The sequence below is a fragment of the Diplotaxodon limnothrissa genome, linkage group LG3 (assembly GCF_057381915.1).
Source record: "Diplotaxodon limnothrissa isolate DT_005_m linkage group LG3, D_limnothrissa_male_GT1.1, whole genome shotgun sequence".
NCBI classification, from domain to species: Eukaryota; Metazoa; Chordata; class Actinopteri; order Cichliformes; family Cichlidae; genus Diplotaxodon; species Diplotaxodon limnothrissa.
Window position 1 is genome coordinate 59,047,149 of NC_140598.1, and position 13,498 is coordinate 59,060,646.

At 42.4% G+C, this 13,498-nt stretch overlaps 1 protein-coding gene across 2 annotated transcripts in view; it reads left to right on the forward strand.

Annotated features, from left to right (window-relative positions):
* The first annotated feature begins 1,718 nt into the window (after window positions 1–1,718).
* LOC146636689 (protein phosphatase 3 catalytic subunit alpha) overlaps window positions 1,719–13,498 on the forward strand; it is a 69,091-nt gene continuing 57,311 nt past the window's right edge. For both annotated transcript variants that reach the window (XM_085349658.1, XM_085349659.1), the window contains exon 1: window positions 1,719–1,979. In XM_085349658.1, coding sequence (XP_085205784.1) covers window positions 1,919–1,979 — 61 coding nt within the window. In that variant the 5' untranslated portion in view covers window positions 1,719–1,918. The remainder of the gene's footprint in view (window positions 1,980–13,498) is intronic.

Genomic DNA, 13,498 nt, shown 5'->3' on the forward strand with positions numbered 1-13,498 from the left:
ACCCGAGGCGTGTTAAAATTAATGATCTGATGTGAATGCCTCCCGTACAGCCAGAAGTTTAAAAAAAGAAAAGGATTGTCTGACCTACCAGGCGCAAAGCTTCTCATTGAGAGAAATGTAAAAGTTAGGGCTTCATTAACTGCCTCCACCTGCCAAACAACTGACTCATACCACACAGGTGTCTCATTAATAGCAGTTTGCAGCCGTTTATGTCCTTTCAGTGTTAGAGGGGCGACTGAAATGTACAAGTCGAGAAAATGAGCAGGTGAAAGTTGAGGTCTCCTTCATGCAAATCACTGGCTCCGTCTATCTGGTGACTCACCGGCCACAGATCTTCCTGTTCCTGTACACGCAGATCCAGACTGGTTCACTCAGATTTATTCATTTGTTTTTATTATCGTTATTTTTTTGTTGCCAAACTACACTGATGAAAACAATAAAACAGAAAACTATTGTATTCTGTATGAACTATTCTGCATTTGGAGGAAGCCCAGCTGAACATAGTTGACAATGAAGCGACAAGCACCTAAAAACATGTAGTCAAATAAAAATGGCCTTAAACCTGACCTCAGATCAATGACTCACTGTGTACAAACATGTGAAGCTGCAGATCCTGTCCTGAGGGTGGTGCCAGTGGGAAAGACATAGAGTAGTTGAAATTAAAAACAAAGGTTTACCTTCATGGAACAATGAATGTTCCTATCATTTTCTTTTAATTAATTAATTTATTTATTTTCAGAAAATGTGTCTGTTAGATAGGGCAAAGTACAGACAGGTGAAAAATATAAAGAAAAATCAGTATAAAAAGGTCTTTCCCGTATGTGTTCAGCTGGGCTGAGATCCAGTCGCTGTGAAGACTGCCCCTCATAACCTGTATGAGGGGTTACTGACATCAGAATAAAACAGATTCTTCATATGATTAAAATGATCAATAGGAGCAGTTTTATATTGATTTCCTTTGATCGTTCCCTCTGGGGAACATGTATACCCAAACCTGGCAACCACATTACCCTGGAGCATAACAAAGTCATGAGAACCTTTCACTTTAAGGGTCAAAGGTGAATTCTTTGTCTTCACTTTGTCACATGCTATCTTTGCAAATATTGATTTATTGTCCCAGGGTTGCTGCAAGAGGATGCACATGGAGAATCTGATGTAGAAAGGTCAGGGGGACCTCTTATATATAAGCATTAAGGAATCCTTTACTTCTCAGTTACTGTGAGAATATTTTGCTATAATCTCATAATATAATCTCATATTTTACTTCTGAATTTTTACTTACGTCACAATATGCAATGAGACTTTTTTTTAACTATTATTCAAATCTGCTTTGTTTTGTTTTGTGTGTAAATGACTTGTTAATATATTTTTAAAGCTAGCTAAACAGGTGTAAATCTTTTGAGAGCTAATTTCCAGCTGTTTCACCAATCTTTTCAATATGTTGACAGAATGTTTCAGTTTTTATCTTTTTTTAAAATTTAAATCGTTGGGGACTGTTTATTTGTGCACTTTAACCAGTGTATACATTCATATTCATCCATACCAGTTATTAATACCAGACTGACACAGAAACAGCCCTTTGATGAAAGTGGATGTACGGGCATAGGCAAACTGTCACTCTCGACCAATGGGCGAAGCCGCTGTCACCAGGAGGCGGGTCTTGCGAGTCAGCACGTTTGAGTGCAGACTGCGTTGAGACAACTTGATACAGAGTAACAGTAAATCAGACAGAGCTGCTCCTACAGCACCAGCAGTGAAATTGTAACCCTGTTGCAAGTATTTTTGGCCGCTGATAGGACCGAGTGAGATCACTGCGGTCTCTTTCCTCGGATAGACTCACGAGTTGTTCGGCCAGAGCAACGCAGGGACCGTTTTAAGTCTCATTTCTGCCCTATCTTAATTTTATATCACACTGGAAATGTCCGAAAACAAGCCGAATGATGAACCGAAGTTATCTACGACGGACAGGGTGGTGAAATGTAAGTGTTGCTTTTCGTGTCATATTGAAACGAGACGCTACCACAGCTCTGGGTCTGACCAGCACAAGCAGACTTGAAGAATTCACGGTCGCAGCAACAGCGGGCGGCAAATGTAGTCGAAAAAAAATTGTTTGCTGGCTAGGGAGGAAGAAGGGTGTTAGCCGAGCTATGACAGCAGCAGTAAACTAGGAAGTCAGGGTAACTCCAGTTTGTAGACCAGAGCAAGAATTTAGCATGAAATGTGTCACAGTCTGTGCGCGAGGCGTTAGACGCGATACAGCCGCTCGTCTGTAAATACTCGGGTTTTTTTTTGCTGTTTCCCCCCCCCCCCCCCCCTATTATTAGTGAATAGCATGCTACCAGCGGTGTGACAGATGCATGAGCGTTTCGATTCATATATAGTGCACAGGTTTACAGTATGCATGCAGATGTTGCACAACCGTTGCATTCAACCCCAAGGGCGATTTTCCCTCATTTTGCATGCATCGTCAAACAGTTATACCAAGGCTCCTCTTCTCTCTCTCTCTCTCTCTCTCCCCTCTCTCCATTGCATAATACTGCTTGATGTCGTCTATTTTGTAATCTCACATTTGGGGGTGTTCATCGTGTGCTTTGTTCGTGTCACACACGGTGGTTCTTCCTGCACTCTGTGTTTACACGTCTGACATTCTACCTTTGCAGTCTACCATAAGAATGCAATAAAGATCATAATCGAGGCAGCCTTCCCTCGAAATAGGAGCAATGCAGCCTGCCCAGTTTCGTGTCACTTGACGTCTCATGTGTACTTAAAGGCAGCACACTTAAGTTGCAGCATTCAAGCCTATTTTTGTGTTAGCATGTGGGCACTTCAAAGTGAAAAATACCCCCCTCCTCCTTTCTCTTGTTGGAAGACAAAAGCTTTTCCACACAAGTGAGATGACAGAATGTGTTTACTCCTGCTTGCTGGCACTAGTTACAACCCCCCAAAAATCCTCTGCAGCTCCAGCCCAACAGGGATGTGCAGGGATCACAGTGTGCGCACACACACACACACAAGGGGACTGTTGAGTGATTTTTATTCAAGTTTAGCTGGTTGAGTTCAGTCGATTGAAATGATTGGATCATCTCAGAGCATTAAACGTCAAGATTTATGCAAGAAAGTTGGAATGAATCGGTCTGGGATTGTTGACTCTGTGTTAAAAGACGAGGTTGTGCACCTGGTTGCTCAACTCAGTAAGGAATACAGCTCTCCCGTGTTGCAATCTCGGACTTAGGACTTGACACTTGAAACAGAAGAAAACGTTTCACAAATATATCTGCAGCCATTTTTTTGTAGCTACATTTTGCTCCAAAAAAATAAGGGGTTGAGTGTTAAGAGTCACTGCATGTCTTGGGTGCTTTTTGTAATGAATATTTCAAGAGATCATACCCCTACAGTCTCCACCAACTTGAAGGCTAATGAAAAATATATGGGACAAGCATAAGTTTTAAAGAGACAACAATATCACTGGGTGACCGGTCTTGTTGCATGGATCTGAAGCTACATCTTCCTCTGTCATGCAGAGGAGATGCCAGATCTTCATGCTCGGCTCTGTGGATATTAATCGGGTTGAAATGTATCAATTAAACGTTAGAGGGCCCTGTCAGTTAATCTCGGAGGCCAGCTCACTTTTAAACCTTGTGTCAAGCTCAACAAAGTAATTTTGCTCATTTTTCATTCATCAAGTTTCGAGGACTCAGTGTTTTGGTAATGCATCAGTATTATGACAACACAGGCGCTAGCTGTGTACAAAGCACCTCCAAAATAACTGCAGGCTATAAGTGTGAAGTAATTTGTTTTCAGCTGCCTAGCTTGCCGTGCTACAAGGTGTCAGTCCAACTTATCATAAGTGCTTTGCATCCACCTGTTTTCAAAATGCATTATCATAATACTCCTGAAAGCCAGCGCTGCATAGTAATTGAGTTTAATCAGCTAAGGCGAGAGAAGTTGCTTAATTTTTCTTGTGCTTTCATCACTTGCAGGAATAAACACGTGAGCAATTTCCAGTATATATTTCAACAGACTTGACTGTGTTTGTAGCTGTTTTTTTTTAATATTGTATATAATGCTTGGTGGATCATCACTGGATGACCATTTTTTTAATGCTCGGTTAATTAAGTGGAGTTTAAATAAGGATTATCCTCTTATGGTAATCCTGATTATTAGAATTTGTGGTCATGATTTTTTTGTTTTATTTTGCTACAATTAACAGCAAAGCTTTTTCATTATCAACTAATGAGTCATGTAGTCTTTTATTTTGAAAACCCTGTTTACATACTGATATTGCTGAGTTTTGTCCAGCACTGTATAAAGCAAAGATGTAGCAATGTCACATAAAAAGTTGGTAATATGGTTGTCATGGTGCAGTCGTGACAACCTCAGCACGCCAAAGTAAAGCAAGCGCACTAATAGTGTTTTTCCATCAGCGACCGAGAAACTGGGCCTCCGAGCCCCCAGCGGTGCGCTGGGTGCTTCTCTGCGAGTTGGGGATGGATAACATCTGACATTTGACTTTTGAGAAGAGGCCCCCATGCTCAGACATGCGTGGGCTGGAGAGACGGCGGTGGTGACAGCGGCGCGATGCCAGCCACTGATCCCAGCTGGAAAGCCGAGTCATTTATAGAACAGAACATTAAGTAATGCCACAGACTTGATCCTCGCCTTACGTGCGATCACCTGCACACAGACCCGCCGCATCGTGCTCATAAAGCGACCTGTGTGCCATCACAGTGTTTCTTTCTAATCGAGTACAAGCGCTGTGTATTGCAGAGCTATAAAATTACCAGTCGTGAGTAATTTTCCTTGAGGTGTTGTCATTCTGAGTAATATTTCCTCATTACAATTCATAAACCTTGTCATCAGGTTTGTTTGCATGGGAATAGGATTGCTGTGAGAAAGTCAGGTGATTTATAACCATCGAGGTTGTTTATAATTTTAAACCTGTGCCAGTCTGCTCTGTCTGTAATTTGTAATGTTAAAATTTCAACTGGGATTTTTAATTTTTTTTTCGGTGACGTTTGTGTTACCTTCCACTCGTACTTTGGTTTGGCACATAATTTCTTCATCTTGCGAGCAGTCATTTTTATTCAGAGGGAGTAAGGACGTAGATTTGTTGCTTTGTGAGACGGAGACAAAGCAATAAAGATGGCATCAAATTGTCTTAATTAAATTGGAGTTGCAGAGATGTGTTGTGATGAGACAAATACATTACACTCTGTTAAGTTGTGCTGCTACTAATGAATAGAAAGAACCCGTTTGAAAGCGTTAAAAGAAGAAGAGGGGCACTTTTGGCCATTATTTTTATTTCACTTAAGTGTAGTGGGATACAAAAAACACTCTCTGGGAGCTTAAACATAATGTTGGGTTAGTAGGTTTGTGAGTAATTAATCAACATTTCTGTGATCAAGTAATTTTTTTTTAAGGAGAGTTGCAGTGAGTGTCTGTATTTCTTCATCTCATGAGACAGCAAACAGATTGTAGCTGCTCCTGTGTGCGCGTGTGAGTGTGTGAGAGCAGCAGTTAATCTAAGGCTGCGATTGGTCAGACAGCTGACCCGTGGGTTGCTTGAGCCGATGCTCCAGAGCAGGCACTTAAATGTCAAATTGTCAATTTCATACCAAGTCTAGTTTAATTATCTTGGGAAGGAAATATCATCTTGATCTAAAAAAATATATTAACTGTGCACGATCAAAAAGGAGTTTGGGAGGCTCCAGCTGCTGTCTTGCATTGCGTTTCAGTGCCAGCTTTCCCGAGTTATTCCAGACAATGAGTTTGCAAGATTTAGTTTTTGCTTTCTGCTTTTGAACTCTTGAGAAAAAAGTTAGTAGGTCACTTTCCTAGGTTTCATAAGTCATCAGGGCCGCCACTTTCCAATTCCTTGACATACCTCCTTCGCATGCGAAGAAGTCTGGGGTTAGGAGCCTGAGGGAGGGTGGGCCACCTCCTCCACCTTTTGAATCTTCTGACAGCAGTCCACTTACTCAGCTCAACCCTGAAATGTCTCCCATAGCTGCAGCAAGATAACCGAACTAGCTATTGGTGCCTGCCATGTATGTGCTTGTCTGATCTCCTGTGAGGTTTCCTTTTTTTCTTTCTTTTTGAGATTTGATGGTTCTGATAACAATGCATTGCATCATGGCCTGAAAGGGAAGACCTGAGCTATCTCTGTTGTGGTACAACAGTAAGATATACGGTCTGCGGTATTCCAAACCAGAGTAAGTGCACCTTTACTGCTCATTAGATTAAAGAGGAATTAGGCTCTGTTGTGGATTTGGGGCACAGCAAAGCAGCGGATTTGGACAGATTAAGCTCCATATAGGGGGATAAAGGCAGCTCTGCTCAGAGGTTGTAATCTGACTCCATGCATTAGCTGCTGCTCTTGCTAATTCGTGTGAACAAATGGATGTTGGTTTTCGAGGGGAAAAAGTGTTTACCTACCTTTGCATTTTCAGGTTGTTGCTAAGCCTGCGAGTAGATTTTGGGGATTTTCAATCCTTTGAACTTGTGCTGTTGATACACTTGTCTAACCAGTACACATTCATAAGCAGCAGTTCTGTAGCTTATACATTGATGGAAGCTGTTTTACTTTGGCTTTTTAATGTAGCTGCTTTCTTCATAAGGTGCCTTTTAATCACCAAATGTAAAAAATGTAAAATACCCAGAGTAGCATCTGTGACCCAGTGACTATAACACTGTTTTATTGTTTTTTGGGGTTAAAAAAAATCAACCTCTACATAAACAAATCCTCAGTTTTTTCCCATTTCATGGCATGTACACACCGACACATGTTGTTGCTGCTGCTGTGAGCTACAGTGGCTAACAAAAGCCATTTGCAGCAGAGGCAGGAGTTATGTGTCATTGGATCCCTCTCTAGAGTTGGTTGCAGAACAGTCACAAATCAATCAATATAGTGTCTGCAACACATGTAACTACAGGCTGCGCTCCCAGTACAATGAGTGTGGGGGAGGAGAAGCTAACCCAGTGAACTGGGAGCAGTTGGGTGGCTGGGTTATATTAGAGGCTAGTAGAGCAGTAAATCTGCTTTCTCACTTTGACTCCTACTTGGAGGGCTGAGCATGGACAGCCTAGGAAGACACTAAATTTTTATAGGAGTTGTGCATCCGCGTGTGCACACTCGTGTATACAGGCATTCACGTTAGCTGCAACACTGGACACATAAAGTTAATTGAGAAAGCAGATTTTGGTAGAATTTACATTAAAAAAAAACATCTGTGTGCAGTTGTTTGGTAGCTTATGTTTAGCAAAAATTGGGGAAAAAGTTTTGTCAAAGAGCGTGCGTCATTGGCTGAACAACACTCGGTTCAATCAGCAAGCTGCTAAATCGTTATTTGACTTGATCCTGGAGTAATTTTGTGCTTTTTTTTTTTTCTTGCATTTTGTCAGTAACAGTTTGGTAAGTTAAAATTATGACTCCATTTGACAAACTTATGCTGGGAAAACAAGTGAGTCTGTATTTCGGCTATGAAGTAATTGCTCGGGGGTTTGTGAAACACTAAAGACTGAAGTATAATTAATTCCATGTAACTATGTTGAGCTGTTTCCCACTCATAAACTTCACCTCGGATGTGCCTCTTAGATAAATTAATGGCCACCCATCTGTATTCGGCAAGTTATTTGAGCACGATGTGTGTGTGTGAGAACGATGAATTTGGATTACTTTTGGATAATCGCCGCATTCTCTATTTTGAAAATCTGCTAACCAGCTGCCTTGTATTATTCCTGCAGCCTGCCTCGCCAGCCACTTTACTCTTTTGGTGGTCTTAGATATCATTCAGCTGCTTCTTCAGTGAGAGGCTTATCTTGTGGTCACGTCCTATAATAATTCAAATCGTCGTGGCAACGTTAGTTTTTGTTCTGCTGTGGAAACAAGCTGCAGCCCACCGGATGACCACTCCAACCAGATCCTGCTAAAGGAAAACGATAGATAATATAAATTCTGGTTGAAGATGTGGGTGTGAAAAGTGAAGACAGCCTGTCTCTTTTTAATAACCAGCAGGAGGCGATGGCTGCGGCTGCAGCAAAACTTCAGGTCCTGTGGAGGTTTATGGGAAAACAGCCCTCATGCTTGACCTCAGTAGACACTTTCCTGATAACTTTAAGGGCTCAGTCACACATTACGGGTCAAACTGAATAAAACCTAAAGTTCATTTTGTGAATTTTGGTCATTCTACGTTTGAAAAAGGAGCATTGTCCATCACAAGAGTGCATTTTTGCTCTCAGGTTCGCCCGCTCTCGTCTCACATCTGGTTTCAAAAAAGCAAGGTGGTAACAGCTTCAAAATGGGACTTCAGAAACCAGTGGGTGACATCACAGTAGCTACGTCTATATATTTCTTCAGTTTTCTGATGACAAATGCCTGACCTGCCATTTCATGCCAAACTCACAGAGGCTGCAGAACAAGGACTGCAGGCCAGGACGTTGTAGGTTGGAGTTCAGTATTGAGAGACTCATGGGAGAAGCAGCTGATCAAGTTCATTATTTTTATTAATTTAAGGAATGGGACAATACAAAAGCAGTTTGAGAATTGCCAACAGTTTGATCTATTTCATATGTGAGTTTGCTAAAGTCAGAACAGTCTATTTTCTTTTGCAGCGTGAATGCAATTGAATCTGCATAAGTGAATGAATGTATCAGTTACAGATAAATGTTAACACCTCCAGCTTTATTCTCTGCACAAAGAATCGCAGTCTCTTAATATATTTGAACCTGCATGTACGTGCACACGTGGCCACCTTTAACTGCTCTGTGCATGAGACAGTTTTCACTACCCTGAGTAATGTTTTGTGAGCCCAAATACAATTTCTCTGCAGTAATGTGTTTATCTAGGACAAATATCCCGCGTGTAGACGCACACAGTATTTTGGCCTCAGTTTTCATGCCATGCTATTTAGCAGAGGAGTTTCCTTGTGGTGAAAACATACCTGCATGCTAAATGGGAGACTCGACTTCCTGGATTAGGTCAAGCCCCTGCATGGTGCTGTGTGACAGATGCAAACACAGTCGCACACTCTCCTGTGCTGGGCCAGGCAGTTGTTTGTATTTAAATACGAGCAGAATGAGTAAAGCCATCTGCTGGTTGCCTGTAAATGGTAGATTAGTAAGCGGAGAAAGCCATCCACAGGGGAAAGGGATGTTGTAACTTTTATGCCCGCTCATCAGCTCAGCGCATGCACAGGAGGGGAATGACACGGGAAGGGTACACAGTGTTTCATGGCTAATGCCTGTTTGCAATTGCATCTCGCTGTTATCATAGTAGCATCTGCACTGGTTGACACCCACACACGTATACATACTGAGGCTGATGCAAATGTGACCTGTTGAAGATGAGATGGATATGCTGTTTTCTTTTCATTTCCAGCACATTGGAGTTTGCACCAGGGAGCACACAATAAACTCAGCAGATGTAAAACTCATATATTTTATCCATCATTATGACTTATCGAGGAAAGGTAAACCTCAGCTATGAGGAAGTCTGATACGATGGCTCTAGTTTGCCTTTTTTTTTTCAGCTCGACACCGTGAAAAGGGACGAATTTCACAGGAAGACTGAGAAGAACCGTTGCTTCCTGTTAATTTCCCTGTTTTCTCATTGTGTTTTGATCATGCTGTCGTAGCAGAGCAGGATTTTACGCAGAATTCCTCGTTGCCTTCTGGGTGTAGCATTCCACTGTAGTGTTTGTTTTGGCAGCAGTCTGGTTTGGCACGTTACTGAAGCACCGGGAGCAGTATCAGCCAACATGGCATCAGGATTTAGACATGTTGCCCCGGTGGTTTGTGGCCAGTGACGAGTTTCAGGCCTTAAAAATGCAGTTTGACATTTTCCAGGCCAGGACCCATAGCTATGAACCAGGAGAGTAAAGTATCTGTGGCTCTCGTATTAAATACCGTGTGTAGCAGTTTCCAGTTGTCTGGCTAAATTAATGAAAGAATCCAAGTGGACTCACCATCCTCCCTTACCTTCTTATTAATCCTTTTATTTCAGCGAGCGCTCGAGATTTCTTTTACACGACGAGAAACTCCGTCTTTAATTAATCATCATCAGATTTTATGTATATACTTCAGTAAGGCTGTAGCATAAACACACACACACTGAAATATTTATTTATGTTTCTGCCTGAGTGTTGGATAATGCGATTTCGTTTTAAGGAATTTAAACAAAGAAAACAATTCATTTTCACTCTTTGCTGAGAAAAGTCAAAGCTATTCCTGGGTTCTGCACGTTTTCTGCACATTTTTGCTTTGCAAAAATTATATTCATTGAGAAGACCAGCAATTACGGATGGGTGTTTAAGCACATTGCATGCTACGTGGCTGTACTGTGTAGGTTCATGGTGGATCTTGGTGCGTTAGATCCTGGTGCACCTTTTTCCCCCCTTGTTCTTCCAGGTGTTATCAGCTTACTAGTTAAAGTACCCAGCTTGTGGACAAGAGAGAAACTCCAGCTATACAAATACAGCTGGAGGTGAGTCGAGGCCCCAAGGTTTATTTACCCTCATTCACACGCGTTAATTATAGACCACCTGGCTGAAAATTAACCCTCTTATTCCATGTGCTGGTGAATTTGGCGTGTGCTTATCTTGGATTACCTCTGGAAAAAAAAAATCTGTCGTTGCTTGTTGCCGTGTTCTATAGTTGACCTGAGAGGAAGTTGTCTGGTGAGACTGGCATTTGTCTAATGGGATATGATGATTTTGGCTGAAATGCTTTATCAATACAGCCTTCAGGATATTACTTAAAGTTTTCACCTGCAAATGTTTCAAACCTGTGAAACATTTTTTTTTTTGTTTTTCCAGTTTTACTGCCAAGCTGTGTTTTTTTTTTTTTTTTTTTTGTGCTCAAAAAAGGACAAAGAGGCATTAAGTTTGCCCAAGAGCTGATGATTTCAGGCCACTCACTTCCTCCCACGTGGAGAGTGGAGCAGGAGGAGGACCACTGGCTGGCCCACTCACTCAAAACATTGCAGAGGCTGACCGAAGCCAGAGTCGTGACTGTGATGTGTCTCTGCTGGTGAGGGAGGGGCTTGGGGTTAGGCCGGCTCTAGAGGTGGCATATATATACACACATAATGTTCCCCTGCCTTTGCTGTTTCGTCTTTTGAATTAGGCCCCAGAGACAATTCGAAAAGCTCCAGTAAATTTCCTCTGGGATTACTCTCCACGTAATTGCAAGTATCTTGTTCTAAGTTCCATGATAGACCTTAGCTTTGGCAGTAACTCAAGGCAGAATTTGGCCTCGGCTGTTGCCACGTCAAATCGAGTCCAATCATAGGGCAAACTGATATCCCATTAGTCTGAACTCACAATATGCCTCGGCTAGCCAGATTGCGGCGAGGTTAGTGTGTCCCATGGCTCCGACTGATTATGTGCCTGTCCAAACACCACCAGAGTGCCATACATTACAGTGACCAATCACTTGTGCATCCTATTCCCTGTTGCACTCAGGGTATAAATATATATATTCTTTTGGGCTTGCCACTCAGGAGCAGTTCCATTTTTGCTTTATTGATTTGCATGCAGGGAGATTTTCAGCAAACTGCTGCTGATGCACTAGTCAGCTGTCACCGTTGTGCGTGTTCATACGTGTGCATGTGTGTTCTCAGGATCGTGTAGTGACGACTCTGAAAAGCGTCAGATGCGAGGATGGAGGAGGAACCTCTCATTCCACTCGTGTGTGTGTGTGTGTGTGTGTGTGTGTGTGTGTGTGTGTGTGTGTATTAAATTTAGTGAAAACTGAATCATGAAACTGTGGGAGACGTGTTGTTTCAGCTAATCTTCACTCCATGTGAACTCCCGAGCCAAAGATGTGATCTTTTGTTGGTAATTAATACCGTTGTCGCACCCCAGTCCTACACACATATGCTCCCTTGCTGTCATGCTCTTGGCAGCCTATTTATTGCTTTTGTATATCATGCAAGCCTTTCATACTAGCCTGCCCCCACATAAACTGGTAAGGTTGCAGAGTGACACAGCAGCTAAGTGGTGCACAGTTACTGCTGCGCTGCAGGTTTGGGTATGTCCACATTCATGTCACACAGTCTCAAGAATACTAAGGAGTACGATGTCTTTGACAGCTTTGCTGCCGAGGCTCGACAGTTTCACAGTTTGCCTTTTTTCCCCCGTTTCTTGTAGAAATGTCAGACATACTGTACAAGACCGATTATTTTCTTGTTTTACCTGCTCACTTATTTTTGTCTCTGCCTTGTATTCCAGCAGTATATTTTATATTACTGTCTTTTTCCTCTATTTAGCTGCACTTCATCCATTCCTGCTTTCAGCTATGACTGCAGTGTTTTTTTCTAGGCCACCATCTGTATTTCATTCAGCATTTCCTTTCATTCCCTTTTGCGCACTTGCTTGCTCAGGCTGCTGCTCAACTGTGGCAGACCCACGCTCCAGGCCCGTCTCCCTGTATAGAACGTAATCCGATCCCTCGGGAGGAATGTGGTAAGCCTAGGGGACGGCCAAATCGAGGTACAAATCAGCTGGTCATCCAGCAGATTGTGTATCTCAAAGTAATTTTAAGCGACACTTGAGCAGTAATTAGAAGTGTGGACTCAATTTAGCATTTAGCCTCCACTGCTCATAATTCATGGTTATTATTTTATTTCAAACACTCCATGACAGCAGGGATGTAAGACAATAGTTTTAAGCTGAATTAAACATAAGTCGAGTACTTTCTGTTTTGCAGCCAGCAGTTAAGAGGGCCAGAGGCTTCATTTTAGCCCAACAGATGGTGCGAACACAGTACAGTTTTATGCAGTCCCACAGTACTGGGCTGGAGCCCTGCATGGGATGTCTCTATAAAGCCTGTTTGCTTTTGATGAAAGTAAATATAGTGTGTTAGAGCAGCAGATAACGTAAACACCCTGCCCAGGGTATGTGACAGTGCGTTTTGTCCTTGTTTGTCTTTCGAGGAGGAAATGGTTACCTGAAATTTAACTCCAGCGTTTTTCCTCTTTCTTTATGTAAACATGGACGTTATTCAGCATTTACAGTGCAGCGTGATCCGTTCTGGGGAAACCCAGAAACTGTTTTTAATAATTAGAGGGGAAAAAACTGACCCTCCACCCTCCTGTGTCTGATCTGAAAATGTAAGTGCAATAGAAGAAAGTCAAGACTCCCTTCAGGCACTCAAGCTGTCAAGTGAGCTGAACATACTCTGTGACCTGATCCTCAAGAACACATGAACCTTGGAGCAGCCCTGTTTATCCCAGAGGGATCAGGGGCATGACCCAGGCCGCACACTGCTGTTTGATCCACACAACCCAGCAGTGCTCGGAGTCTTATAAAGGCGCTGTCCATTGCTTATGCTCTCATCTTTGATTGGATGCTGGCTGGCGGATGGCTTTTCAATGCGATGCTTTAACTGCCTTTAATCTCACGGCTGCTAGCAAAGCCTGCACAGATGGTGCTTCAGCATAATACTCCTTTAGTGAGTTTTGAAAGTGCTTCCTCTGCTATATGGGGGTCAGGCTGGCAGC